Source organism: Choristoneura fumiferana, chromosome 10 (assembly GCF_025370935.1).
Source record: "Choristoneura fumiferana chromosome 10, NRCan_CFum_1, whole genome shotgun sequence".
NCBI lineage: Eukaryota > Metazoa > Arthropoda > Insecta > Lepidoptera > Tortricidae > Choristoneura > Choristoneura fumiferana.
Genome location: NC_133481.1, coordinates 12476011 through 12491748, shown reverse-complemented (window position 1 = coordinate 12491748; position 15738 = coordinate 12476011). Strand labels below are relative to the sequence as shown.

Below are 15738 nucleotides of genomic sequence, written 5' to 3'. Positions count from 1 at the left end.
GAAAGTTGGAGTTTTGAAAATCGGAATTAGCAAATTCGGAATTAAATATTAGTTGGTGTTCCCATTGTTTTTGCTTGTATAACTGAAACTGCATAGCTTCACTATCACTATGTTCTAGCGGTTCTCGACACAGTAGCCCACATTAATAGGCCAGTGCCCTTGCATATATAACCTTGTAAAGGTTTCTATTGTTATTTGTCTACGGACCGTACCTCATTACAATATTATATACTTATACTTAAACACTGCCCCATTGCCCGATTGGTCCATTTGATAGTAATTCGCTAATAATAACGAACTTTTGTGTAGCAATTATTAATACCTGTATAAAAGACAGTTAAACAAGAGAAAGTCAGAACAAACCAAATGACGATACTTATGAATATTTTTGCTCGCATCGTTCATCCACCATTTTCACCAACACTAACACCAACCACCAACTACCTCACGTATTTCGTTTTCTAGATTTTTTTACCGTGCAACAGCAAAACTCACGAGACAATGGTAAAATTGCTCTCCGGTGGACAAGGCCATTTTTAGGCTTCCGCATTTTAAACTAAACTATGTCTACAATATTTATGTGTTCCAAAAGTTTTGGTAAAAGAACACCAACTAACAACATAGTTATATGTGGCATTATCTGGGAAAAGGTACCTTGTTGTCGGTATTGAGTTATTGATATCCCCATAATCTACATACATTTAGCTATCGAACCATGTAAGAAACATGCATGTAGGTTTAATAGATATTGACGTTTTTTAACTACTGCCCAAGCTCTCTCATTCTGAGAGGAGGCCTGTGCCCAGCAGTGGGACGTATAGGCTGGGATGATGATGATGATGATGACGCGCCGACAAAGTACCGACGTCCGACACGTCTTCCAAACCGATACCGAGCGCACAGAAAGCATTCAAGAGCGGCACCGACAATAAGGTACCTTTCTTACTAAACTTTAAGGGATGTTTTAACTCATTAAAAATCGATTTAAAAACTTGTGTCTCTGTCAAAATAAAATTTAGACCCTGCTTATTAATATAGAGTAAAAAAAAAACCCCGACTTAAAAAAACGCCAGCAAAAATAAAAATAAAAACGCCCGAAAAAAAAACGCTGCTTAAAAGACAATTAAAAAGTAAAAAATAATTATGCGCTACTTAGCTGTTGCCCGCGACTTCATCTGCGAAGAATTCGTTTATCTCTATCCCGCGGGGACTATGCTGATTTCCCGCAAAATTAGCCTAAGTTAATTTAGTATAAAGTATCTAGTAATATTTTTTATCTAAGCGTCGTCGGTGTCGGGGGACCGCTAAGGTTAACATGAAACTGTCCCTGATTTTTTTCGATATTTTACTTTAAACGCGATTATCTCGGAAACTAGAACCGACAACAAGGTACCTTTTACCAGATAACGCCACATATTATAATAATAACTAAGTTTACTAATTGAAACGGATACTAATTTGCCTATCAACGTTAACGAAGTGAAGAACTCACAAAGCTAAGTAGGGTAAGATAATAATAGCCGTCTAAACAGTTCGTACGTTTTGTGTTCGTTTGACTCAGGGTTCAAAGCCCACGGATATCAACCTAACAATATAATAAGCATATCTGTCGTAGGACGTCCACTGTTGGCAATAGACCTTCCCTTATACCTCCAGTTGCTTTGGTTGGTAGCGTCCTGCATCAACCGGCTTTAATCAGAGGTCATCCGAACAGTAATTATTACAATTTCTTAGCGCGACACACGTGCAACTAGAAATGGTATTTTATAAAGAAAGGCTCGACGTCGAAGCTAAAATAGCAATATTTAAAAAAAAATAGAAGGGCCGGAATTAAAAAAAAACTTTTTTTTTATAAAATAGAATACTCGTAATAATACCTACATATTATATCTAGACTTGCAAGCAATTTCACATAAATAACAATACAATACAAATATTCTTTTCACCTCAGCAGCTCAAACAGGCAGGTTTTGCTATGAAAAATCAGTGAGCAAAATCGCATTTTGCTCACTCCGTGAGACAAAGTAGCTTTTTAAATATATATTTTTTTTTAATTCTGAGGACAGTGCTGGGTCCACTCACTGAATTTCAAATATTTGAACTTGACTAAGATCTGTCACTTTCACTTCAATATGAAAAAAGCGAGAGAGGATCAAAACGATACTAAGTCCGATTTTCAAATTCTGTAGGCCTAAGAAGAAACAAACAAACGTTCGGATACATATATAACCGCAAAATTACAAAACGTTTGTTATATTAAGTATATAGTGCATTATTAGAGGGATTTAGTATACCACATACCTATTGTTCGAAGCTTGTACGGTGCTTTTCTCAAATAAACTAAAAAACTACAAAGATAAATTAGCAAACAAAACGAGCATAAATGAACGAATATCCCGCTCAATTTTACTTTTTTCTAAGTTTTTTATTACTTTTTAATCAAGCAAGGAGCATATACCAACCTAATAAAAATACTGTGTTGCTAAAGCGTTAAAAATATGTCAATAATGAATTAATTGAAATTAAAATAAGTGAAATTAAAAAAATAACGTACCTAGTAAACTTTACGACAGCGAAATAATTCCGAAATGTTAAAATTTTCCCACTCTTTTAATAAAGTATGCAACCTCCTTGTACGAAAGCCACTGCTCTTTTTTTTTTAAATAAAATCGTTCCGTATACGGCCTATCTCTTAAAGTTGGATCAAATATTTTGTCAAATTGAATGAATTAGCAAGTAGGTTATCTATTTATATTCATGTTTCAAACAATAGAAGTCCTAATAAAATCATATTTAATAGTACATTACTGCAGAGGCCATGAAGTAAGGGATTGATGGACGAGTTCGGGGTAGACGGCCGAGTCGTAGACGAGGCCGGATAAAACGAGTCCAGCAATCCCTGTTCTGGCCGAGGCTTGTATAGTGGTTTTCTCAAACAATGTGAGGAAATATTTCATACATCCATCCATCCATCCATCTTCGCATCGCTTCGCATCGCTTCTCTTCGCATCGCTTCGCGTCGCTTCGTATCGCTTCGCATCGCTTCGCATCGCTTCGCATCGCTTCAAATCGCTTCGCATCGCTTCGCATCGCATCGCATCGCTTACAGAGTAGTTAGTGGTGGTTGGCTGTTCGTAATTTTTCCTTGGTCAGTTTAATGTTAGTAAGCAAATTTAAAAAGTTAGAACAGCGGACAATAATGGATTTTCATACATACTTCATGGCCTAGGCCAAGAAGTTATGTAGGGAGGTGTAGGGAGGCATAAATGAGAAACTTCATGTCTCCATTTCGTGACATTAACGCATACATTTCCGAGCATGTTTGAGAAAAGGTTTATTTTTATACTGGATACTTTTTCGTTCCATATTCAAAACCTGTCTACTTACCGGAGACTTTTGATCGTTGTCTGGCATTTTAAATGTTTGTGACTTTTTAAAGATGTTATGGCGACTGTGTGAATCATTTTTATTTCTTAACAATCGGATTATATTTTAATGTTTTTGATATTTTTTGTCTTCTACCATTATATGTGGTTTTATTTTAACCTTTACTTAATTTAAATTAAATTTTCTCGCTGCTCAGGTGAAAAGTTGTATGTGTCACACGAGACCAAAGTTTTTTTCATCGCTGATCTCTCAGGATTCTACCCTAGAATCACTCGCTATCGTGATTCAATTATAGAATCCTTCGCTTACTCGGGATTTAAAATCAACACTCGCACCAAAAAACGACTTTGCTCTCTTGTTGCACAAATAACTATTATTGCACACAACAGACCAGTAGGTATAATAAGTTTATATAGAGGCAAAATGCAGGGTAGACAATAGGCAGTCATCACTTTTTAGCTCTGCTCTCTCGATCCCTGCCCTCTTATACTTGTAGCTCGGCGTGCTTCTTCGGGTGTGTTTGTTCGAGTTCTCGAACATATGACACGAGAGAAAAAAAACTCGCCAAGTCTACACGAACTCGCTTGTACGTCTATCTGGCACACATCAATTATCATCATGCGTGCGATTCGTACTCTTACTTGAATAGAGCAAATGGCTTATGGGGATGTCGTTTTTTTTTTCTTTTTTAATCTAAATAAAATTTAACATCCAATTAGTCATCAATGATTCGTTGTTTACTTTACCTTTCATTGTTATCTAATATTCCCTATTAGAAGTTCTATCAAAATACAATCGGGCCTTTGAGTCACTGACAATGTTTCCCGCGTATTTAATCCAAAATTTTGAGAAGTAACACAGTAAAAATGGTGCCGCAACACCTAGCACATAACAATGTACTCGTAAATAAATATTCAACAAATTGAATGAAATGTCACTACTTGACTTTGTAAAATGCCGAACCATTAACGAACTACATGTTAGTTGGTGTAAAAGATGATCCTTTGCTTCTTTAAAATTGTTAATTCAAACATATCTGAGGTTCTTTTAAGTTTATGCAAATTAAAAAGTTCCAGTACCTACTAGGCACAAGCCTCTTCTCAGAATCAAGGTACTTGAGCCATGGTTAGTACACGAACTAATTAAATTTGGATTAGAAACTTTATACACGTCATTAAGTTACACAGTTCTATGTTCTAATTTTTTCTTTACTGAAAAGCTTAAACCAATCAGAGATTCTATTCGAACCCACTATCCTCTACTTGGACGCCCAAAGGTGTTATAATGCCACTACAGTTCTCTAAACTAGGTGTAGAGAATTATCATTTATTGCCAGCTATTTCAAGAATATTAGATTGTACACAAATTTATGATTGATACTTTATTATTTTAAATACTAAATGACGTTTTTCAATTTTGGCAAATAAATTTATTCTTATTCTAAGTGCCATAAGGATAAATTAAAGAATGACTAGTATTATTGTTTTTATCTTTCCTTCAAAAAATAAATGCTTCAAGATGATTGACATTGTATGGTGTCATGACAATACAAGGTTACTTACTATTCAATTAGTGAAATAAAATCTGTGCGTGGACACGAGACGGGATGCATAAATTAGTTACACAATAATAATGACCATTTGTCTTCTTTTTCCACATTATTATTATTTAAGTTAACTATTCGATCTGGTAGTTACATTTGAAATTCCGGGATTTTACAATATTCCCCTGGAAATTCCCAAATTTTATATCGTGGTCTTCATTGAGGTTGTGTTTAGAACAGCTGTCCAAAGTTTTAAGACTTTAAACGCAGCGGTAGAAATTTCAAGATTTTATCCCTATTCCGGGGAATATTGGAATAAAAAAAGTAAAACCGACTCCAAAAAAATAAAAAAATAACAAAAAATGGAACCGACTACAAAACCCTTGAAAATATTTTTCTAGGTAAGTAGGTACGTACTAGCTCGAAGTCGGTGCCTCAGCACGAGCCAGCAGGAGTGGGACAATTCACAATAGTCGTCTACCTCACCTACATACTATGGGTTTCAATCCCTCCTGCTGGGTCGTGCTGAGTCACGACTTCGAGCTAGTACGTACCTACTTACCTAGAAAATATTTTCGAGGGTTTTGTAGTCGGTTCCATTTTTTGTTATTTTTTATTTTTTGGAGTCGGTTTTACTTTTTGTTAAAAATTTTTTTATTTATCACTTTTTAGTGATTTGTAGCCAAAGAACATCTCACAACGATTCCATTAAGCTCAAACACGACTTAGTTACGTTGTTTTATAACAGAGTTCCGTTGCCTACCTTCTGGCTTCAGCATCAGATCAGTTCGAAAGAATCATTAACTTAAAGCTTCTTCTTAGTTGCTTATCTAGGTAAGTATATTAATCATGATAATTTAAATTTAACCCGTGCAATACTTGTTATTGATAGTAGTAGTTCCGTTGGTCAAATCTGGTCTTCATCATCAGTTCCACTTCACCAAATTATGATTTGCAAGAGCAAATGCACGAGTTACTACTAAATATATCCAAATTACTATAGGTGTCCCTACAATATTTGAAGAGTTCCCTCGATTTCCTTAAGATCAGATCATCAGATCCTAATTTGCTGCTTATGGGACCTAATTGAAAGCATTCCTAGACGAACTCAAAAAAAAATTTTCAAATCGGTTCATAAATGACGGAGTTCTGAGGTAACAAACATTAAAAAAAAAAAAAAAAATACAACCGAATTGATAACCTCCTCCTTTTTTGAAGTCGGTTAAAAAGTAGCCTATGTTTAAATCCAGATTATAAACTAACTTTTAGCCAAACTTTATCCAAATCAGTCTAGCCGTTTCAGCGTGAAGAAGTAAAAAACATACGCACTCACTCACAAACTTTCGCATTTATAATATTAGTAGGATTTAGGGTGCACGTTTCTATACTTACTAAGTAATAGATTTACATTGTCAGCGATACCGAGTTGGGCGTGAATCAAAATTATATTGGTATTACAAATTGTATTGATCTCGGTATTCAATTAAATCGAGGTTAGCTGACATAGCTAGAATGACTAGAACTGGACTGGAGCAAAAGCAATCACGAGATGCGTGTGCGGACCCTAACGCTAAAACAATTGACTACGTCCTTAGTTTTGTTAAGCGCTTCCTTTGCATAATGAGGACACCAAAGAGGAAAGCCCACACGTACTGCCGATTGTAAAACACCGTAGCCATTACGTTTACATGTCTCAAATAACATGTAAGAATAATGTTGCTTTTGGATATATGGAAAAAAACTGCAGTTGCACGTTGCACATTGTATGTATAACGAATTTATAGGAAAACTATCACAGTTTTGTATAATGGGTACCTTTGCTCCGGTCCGAGTACCTTTGTGATGGGTCACACCGGCTGTGTTACTCCATTTTTAACCTCCGACGCAAAAAAAGCGTGTTTATAAGTTTGACCGCTATGTGTGTCTGTATGTCTGTGTGTTTGTCTTAAACGGGTGGACCGATTTGAATACGGTTTCTTTTATTTGAAATCAGGTTTTCTAGAGATGGTTCTTAGACATGTTTCATCAAAATCGTTTTAGCCGTTTTTGAGATATTGAACTTTGAAGTGAAAAAGTCGGGGTTTTCCAGCTTTTCGTTGGTTAGGTTAGGTTATTACGTGTTGCGTGCGTCAAATCTGATGAATGGATACCTACTTCTCGTGATCGGATTTCACGTTTAAACAGTCGACAGACATAAGACAACAGAGAAATAAAAGAATAAATTATATATTTATCTATAAGGGAGCTGGGCTCCACATTATAAGGAATAGTATTAGTTATGCAGGTTGTGTTTGCCTATTATTGGATTAACACTGTTTACATAATATGTTACTAACACATCGACGTTCTGCTATTTTAATGATGTTTATATCAGTTGGCAAACCAATAAATTCAAATTAAAATTACTTATTAAATAAATTTAAATCTGAAGAATGGCACATTTGTCTTTAGTCTTCATAATTTATTTAATATACTTAGAGGTGTTTATTGTTTAATATAGAGAATAAATAAAGAGGTTGATGTTCACCAAATGTATAGTCTGTTGAATAACATTATACTTACATAATATCAACTTGGTGAAAATCACGGAGACGTGATTTGTGTGCAATAGTTAATATGGCAACGACTTATACTTTTATGTTGATGATGGTATTGAAGTCGTGCATAATTCTTGATTGACGTACCTACAGACATTTTACTGTTCATCTTGGAGATGTTTAATAGACAATAATTCACTGTTTATTTAGTTACGATTTGATGGAATGAGATCTTTGTTTAGAGCTTATAACTTACTATGAGGGGATAATATTTGTACTTGTACACGAAATGCGCGTGTACGTAATGTGGATGTTAAAGAAGTAATGGTATTTGTATATGTGGGAGTCAATCGTTCCGTTCACTTTTCATAAGAATGTTACGATTCCACATTCTAATTACGTAGCAAGTTCATTCGCATCCAAATATTTAAGGGACCAGTACTTGTTGTGTGTACTAGCATTTTTATCAAGATAATCTTTATATTAACCCTGGAAAAAAGTTTAAAGTTGGAAATATGTAAAATCTAGTTATCTTATCCTACTTCCTACTAATCCTACTAAGTTTGTGAAGATGTTTGTATGTTAGGTGTTTGGATGTTTGTTACTCAATCACGTCTAAACTGCTCAACCGATTTAGATGAAATTAGGTATACAGATTCGGTAGACAGTTTAAGTCCCGGGAAGGACATAGGATAGCTTTTATCCCGGAATATTGCATAGTTCCCGCATGATAGCGATAACCGAATTCTACGCGGACAGAGTCGCGGATAACGGCTAGTATTTCATATTTCTTGATATGATTGCAGGTGGTAGGACCTTGTGCAAGGTCCGCCCGGATTGCTACCACCATCTTGCTCGCTAATCCTGCCGTGAAGCAGCAGTGCTTGCACTGTTGTGTTTCGGCGTGGAGGATAAGACAGCCAGTGAAACTACTGGCACTTGAGGTATTCCATCTTAGGCCTCTAAGTTGGCAACGCAACTGCAATCCCCCTGGTGTTGCAGGTGTCTATGGGCGGTGTTGATCTCTTACCATCAGGAGACCCACTTGCTCGTTTGCCATCCAGTCGAATAAAAATAAAAAAATATGAAAAGTTTCTGTAAGATAAGAGAAATAAGTAAGTTTTCTTATGTTTCCAATTTCCGTTTTTGCAGGACGAAAGGCGATCCTGAAAGATTTAAGTGGGACGTTTCACTCCGGCGAGCTGACTGTAATCATGGGCCAGTCCGGCGCCGGGAAGAGCACCCTCATGGACATCCTGGCAGGATACAGGTTAGTTTTTTATTCGACTGGATGGCAAACGAGCAAGTTAATAATGAAGAGGAAAGAGAAAAGAGCTTAAATAGGTTTACTGTTTCGGCGAACAACGTTTGGCAACATGTTTTATTTTGCAACTTTTCATTTCCCAACTGTTTAATATTTTTGAAACTAAATATTTCAGGATTTTTATAAAATTAACCTACTCTAACCTAAAGGGTTCTACACGATGGCCCTGAAATAAATCTTGAAACATTTACAATTTTAGAGTTTGCGAAATGAAAAGTTGGGAAATTAAGGCGCTGTACGTAGTGAAAACTACAATTTTAGAAAATATTTAAAATATACTTACACAATACTTACAACTGCAATTTTTTTATATGTGTATTTTCAGTCTATTAGCTAGTTTTTGACTTCATCAAAAACACGATTGCTGACAAAAACCTCGATAGATTATTTTTTTTGAAAAAGAGCCTTCATTTACACGTTAAACCAAATATTATGAAAAATATTATGAATATCAACACAAAATTTGCTTTATTAAATAGTTTTTTAGCAGATTTAGATTTATGCTTCATAGATTTTCGATAGGTTGAGTACATCAATCATACCAATTTATTTCGTCTTTGGCAAAATAAAACGGTTCTAGCGCGCGGCGGCGGCGAAGTATTGCCCAGTCGCCAGTACACGCGTGTACGTAGTCGACGACGGACCTGTGCACATTTTTCTAACGCGCTAGTACTACTTTTGAGAGCAAATAATATGGGTAATCGCAGTATTAAAAAAGTTAAGCGAAAGAGGAAACGCATAAGTGAACTCAGAGCACATATGAGAAGCATTAGAGTACCTAAACGGTAAGTACCTACCACACACTAATCGACCGGCCGGAGTCGGGCCGAGTCAGCAGGGCTACTACGAAACTCCAAACTCAAAGTTCATGCCGTGCGGTCCCTCTCGCTCTCGTACTAAATAGTCAGTGGCGTAGCTAGGTAACCTAGGGCCCTGGGGCAAATAAAAAAATAGGGCCCACTGCTATCAAAACTGGTAAGGTTTTTTGAAGTAAAATCATTATATATACAAATACTTTCTAAGCAACTTTATCATCAGCTATAAAGCAGAATTTGTAAATAGTATAAGTATCAGAGGGACCGCAACCCACGAACTTCGAGTTTCGTAGTAGCCCTGCTGAGCGGATTTCACATTCGTACTACGACCGCAAGCTGGTTGGCGCTCACGGATGCGGACGGCTTCGTCCAGATTCTACCGCGACTGCCATAGGTACAAATTGTAGGCACGTTGTATAAACTTGTTGTACTACTCACGGCGAACATGCGGCGAACCTTGCGGCTACTACGAAACTCGAAGTTTCGTATCGTACCGTCCCTCTCGCTCTCGTATTAAATAGTATAAGTGTCAGAGGGACCGCACGACACGAACTTCGAGTTTCAAGTTTCGTAGTAGCCTTGCTTGATCCCTTTGTCAGATTCACTGACATTTCTGATAGTGACACAACAGTTTCAATTTTCTCATTTAATTGCAGGCAAAGGTTAATATCTTGCATTCAGCCAAGTTATTTAACATAAATTATTTTAATAAAATAAGATGGTCGCATTTGGTTGCACTAGCAAATTATTCACAAAAACATGCACTCCAACTGGAATCCGGCTGCAAAATGGGAGTTATTGCGCAGTTAGTGCAACTGCATCACCACTGCACCCGACTGTCAGAGGACTGCCATTTTAGGCAATCGGAGTGCAGTTCTTACGCTGTTCTGATGTAGTTCTGAACTACGGAGTTTTTAACTGCGTTTCTAAAACCTCTTATTGAAAAAAAAAATAAAAAAAATGGAATATCTGTCTTGCTCCTCCGCGAATTAGTGAGGCCAAGTCGTGGAAAACAGCTACGTGTGAGTTGCAAAAAATGTTTTTTCATGCAACCTCTTATTGCTTCTGGTTTCTGGTGTTCTGACTTGTATTTTTGTATTGATGCAATAACTACTTTACGCATACTCATTAATCTTTATATCTGTCAAAGTTGTTCTGTGCGCTAAGACATATTTTTTATCTTTGGCTACAGCTCGCACATGTTTCTTAGAACATAAAATAAAATAAATATCACGGGAAATTTCACACCTATTGACCTAGTCCCAAAGTAAGCTTAGCAAAGCTTGTGTTATGGGTACTAAGAACATGGTTCCTACATTCATTTTTTTGACTGTATGGTTTGGGTAAGGGTTGTATACTGTAGTTTTAAAGTATTACATTTTGAAAAAGTGACTCTCTGCCAAGTTTCTTGCTGCGCATTTTTCCTGGCAATGATGGTCTTTCCGAAAGCGCCGGTAGTTTAAAAAATTGCGCCCATTGCGGCCTATTTACTGAATAAACGATTTGATTTGATTTGTTAAAAGTGAACAGACAACTTTTTCTTTACTGTTTTATTATATGTATAGATTTGCCTAGCTTGTAATCTAGATTTTCAGATTAAAATAAAATTGTTTTTTTTTATTTGTATTGATTTACCTATGTATTTTCATTTCGTCTGTCTACCTATTCAGTCTTAATGTCTATCCATTACCTACATTACAAATTAAACTGTGGGCATGAAGGGGCATAAATTATTTCTTTATTACCAAGACTATTTACATTAAACGAAGAATTTCTTAATTAAACCGAAAATTGTGTAATTATAATTTTAACGAACAATCCGGAACTCACATTAACCAGAATACGGATACGAACAGAATAAGGCCGTCAACGGGCTGCGTGACAGACGCGCGGTGCGTTGCGCTGGACGCCCCGCATTCGCCTCCGCCGCGTCGTCTGCTTCACCCCCTCAAATACCGAAAATTCTTCTATAAGCGCGCCTTAAACAGGTATTTCTCCAAACACGGAAGATATTTTTAGATAACTTTTGAACTTTTCAAAATCTTGCTTCTGACGTTGCTTCTAATTTGTTAGTGGTTATTTATTCAAAGAAGACGTAAATTCAAAGTTTTGTATGAATAACTAATTTTATGCGGCTGACTGTACCTACGCATTCGACTCACTAGAATAAGAGTAGACAGAGCTCGATCGACGCAACGTAAACATCCACCTACAATTTCTTTAATCTACCCGTGATCGTGACACTGGTTTAGTCCAAATAGTCATCATCATCATCATCATATCAGCCGTTGTATGTCCACATAGCCTCCCCCATTGAAACATTGAATCGAGTCGAAATATTGGAAGCTCGTTAAAGCTATTCGTACTCCACATACCGTTGGAAATATGTCTAATTTAGAAGAGCCTATGAGTACAAGCAATTCCTGACATCCTATCCTGATTACGTGTATTTTATACAAACACAAACAAAAACCAAACATTGGTTTTTGGGCTTTTACACAAAAAAGGGTACCTTTTCTTTTGTTTCAATTTTGGAAAAAATATGGTTTTTTCTACTCAGAATTGATAGTTTTGTTTCCAGTGATCGGATTGAATCGAAATTGGCATGCTTACGAGTATATAAATTCGGTGACAATACATTAGATAGATAGATAGATTTATTTATTACCCTTTGAAAAAATACATTATTACCTGACATGTGTTTATATTATGTTATTGTTATTATTATTGTATTATTTTTAATTTTAGAACTCTGGCATCCTATTTTTTCTTTGATAAAATGTAATTCAATCGGAATTAATTAAACTACTAACATTTTCATTATAAGACTGTAACTAACATGAAGTGTATGGGACTAGAGCCTGAAATAAACGTTAAATTATTATTATTATATTTTTTTCCAACTTTTTGTTTTTAATTTAATAGATCAAAGAAACATATTTATTTACAACACAAGATACAATAATATGATAGGAAACAAAATTAATAAAAACTACATAAATATACCTAACTATAAAAAGAAAACACCATATATAATAAATTCACAAAAGGATCGTCAAATGTATACAAAAAAATAAGAATAGAATTCACAATGTCAAATTAGAGTAAAATTAAATAATAATAATAATAATTAAAGGTAAAAACAGGAATATAAATCTTTGTCAAATTTATGAAATACTTATATGAACAGAACAATCAATTAAACAACCAATAAAATAATTAAAACGTCAGGGCAATAAAATTTAACATAAAATTAAATATTAGTTCACAAATCTGGTAGTTAGTGAAATTCTGATGGTCTGGGCAGAATCGTTTCCGCAGGACGGAACTCCTCGTACGAAAATGTAGTTTGGATGACAATGCAAATACAATCAACAAAACTATAGTCAGCAGAAAAGCACGTACAAATACCATATCCCCACCAGGGCTTTAATAAGTTCTTATATCTCGTATTACTTACCCCTTTTATCGCCCTTAAAATTAAGTAACAAAGCTAGTATTCTCGTTCGGACTTAACATAAATTTGCTGACCTCAATGCTTATCGTCGACATTGCTTCACTGTTTATTTTCCTTTTGGATGGCAGTTAAGACATATTAGGTATTTAAATTACTATTTATTCGTTTGTGTCAAAAAATGGTACTTTATATTTTACCTAATCTTTATTAAATATTACAAATTTACTATGAAAAAGTCACAAATTACATACTTATACAATGTAGCACCTTGAATTATATTTTTGACACAATTTTACATAATACGTTTGCAGTATGAAATCTGAATAAAACAACATAGGTACGTAATGTCTTGCCTTTATATTTGTTCCAATTAAAATTCATTTTATAAATTACTAGCTTTTGCCCGCGGCTTCGCCCGCGTGGAATTTGGTTATCGCGCGCTGTTCCCTCGGGAACTGTGCATTTTCCCGGGATAAAAAGTAGCCTATGTCACTCTCTGGCCCATAAACTATCTCTATGCCAAAAATCACGTCGATCCGTCGCTCCGTTTCGACGTGAAAGACGGACAAACATACACACAAACATACAAACACACAAACACATACACTTTCGCATTTATAATATTAATAAGTGTGGATAATCAATATTACAAATAGTATCCAGTTAACTCTAACAAGATGCCAAATGATTATCAAACCACAAAATTATTTCAACATCCCAATTTTATATCACATGTTTGAAAAATTATATTTTTTTATCTATAGACAGGTAGCTGCACGCACACGCACACATCTACACAATCCGGACAGACACACTCACAGACGCATTAGGTACATTGTAACAGGCGTGACATGTCTCAAACTGAATACCTGTCCTTGAGATAACAGAAGGCATTGGCCTATTATTTTAACTTTAACCTAATCGCTGATAAGATTTCACGTCATTAAACGAAATTAATTATCTGTTCTCAACGTTCGATCGACTCGTATCCTTATTAGGTATTAATTTAAAATATATGGGGTTTAAAATATATACTTTTATATGGGGTTTATATGGAGAATTTCCTGCGTATTTTAATAGGATGATGATGATATGAATATTTTTGATATACGGTCGAACAAATTGAATCATGACCCAGGGTGGAACCTTTTAATAATCAATTTCACTATGATTTCCTTGACAAAAGTATGAGATGTCAACATGACATTAGTACTCATCACCCTGGGTCATGATTAGGCTTGGGACTTTTGGATGCTTACCGTGGTTCCAGAATAAATGGAGTCATCATATGGTCAAAAAACAAATTTCGAAGTCAAAGTCAGTTATGTAATATTAAGTTTACATTTTATTTACTTACATATTTAACACAATATAATACAAGTTGTTATTTGTATATATGTCGGCGGCCGATCGTAACATCCGCCAGATCACGAAATTCCTAGGCATATCGAGAAATAGCGCCATTTTATGAATTGGCTAAGGGACATCCGCCATATCGTTCAAAACTCACCGTTTAACGATTTGCCTAGTGACGTTTAGGCATATCATGAAATGCCTTCATATCGGTTCTGGCACATCGCCGGCCGCTGCCGTGGCACGCTCGCTTCGCTCGCTTGGCTCATGCGTTGTGGTCACAATTAATACTAACCACTCCTCGCTTTGCTCGTCGTACCTAAATTTTTCTTTTTTCCGACGTATCACAATGTGCCCGGTATATAGCTAGGAATATCGACAAATGAGTTGCTCTAAACTATCTACCGTATTGTTTCTCAGGCACATCGTGATATATCTGGACAACTTAGAGTAAGCCAATTTTTTTTAAACTAAGACTTGCAGCTTTTTACATGTAATGTTTTTGATGATATTTAATTTTACGGTTTTAAGTTACAGTATATTTAAGTAAAAATTAACCAAAAAGCATAAATACCTACTTGAATAATTGTAAAGTGGCAGCAGTTTGGGAAAGTACCTACGAGTAAAGTTGTTATCTAAATTATAGTCTTATTCTTACACGTACTTACGATACTTCTTAAAATATAAAAAAGGTTTAATTTAACTTTATAATATTGAATATTTAGGGGCTGTTTCACCATCCATTGATTAGTGTTAACTGACGGTTAAATGTGATGCCGTCTCTATTTGTTTTGTTCGAATAGACGGAGACGGCATCACATCTAACCATCAGTTAACACTAATCAATGGATGGTGAAACAGCCCCTTAATCTGTAATATTGGTAACCCAAATAATCTCCAGTTTATTTCATGCAACATATGTTAGACAAAATATAATTATGTCAGTCAAACATTATACGAAATAAGTACATACAAAATGAAATTATGCTACATGTATGTACGACATGTACGATAAAAAATAATTATGTCAGTCAAACGTTATACTAAATAATTTATACAAAATGAAATTATGTGTCATGTATGTTAGACAAAATATAATTATGTCAGTGAAACATTAAATATGAAATAAGTTTATACAAAATATAAATTAGGTAATTTAAAATTAGGCGAGACAAATTTATGGAAAGTAAGTTGTTTACAAAATGACCTTTACTAAAATAAAAATTAGGTGAAATTAAACATTAGGTTAAGTCATATTAGTTTATCTAACAATAGGCAAACTGAAAATAGACAAAAAGTTGTTAGGCAAAACAAGGTACAAC

The 15738-nt window shown here is 35.2% G+C and overlaps 1 protein-coding gene across 2 annotated transcripts in view; it reads left to right on the top strand.

Moving 5' to 3' along the window:
• The window catches only part of LOC141432117 (ATP-binding cassette subfamily G member 4-like), a 47085-nt gene that overhangs the window by 7557 nt on the left and 23790 nt on the right, over positions 1-15738 (top strand). Inside the window, exon 2 of one of the 2 annotated variants that reach the window (XM_074093546.1) lies at positions 8620-8737. The exons of the other annotated variant lie outside the window; for it this stretch is intronic. Coding sequence (XP_073949647.1) covers positions 8620-8737 — 118 coding nt within the window. The remainder of the gene's footprint in view (positions 1-8619; positions 8738-15738) is intronic. 2 annotated transcript variants of the gene reach the window in all.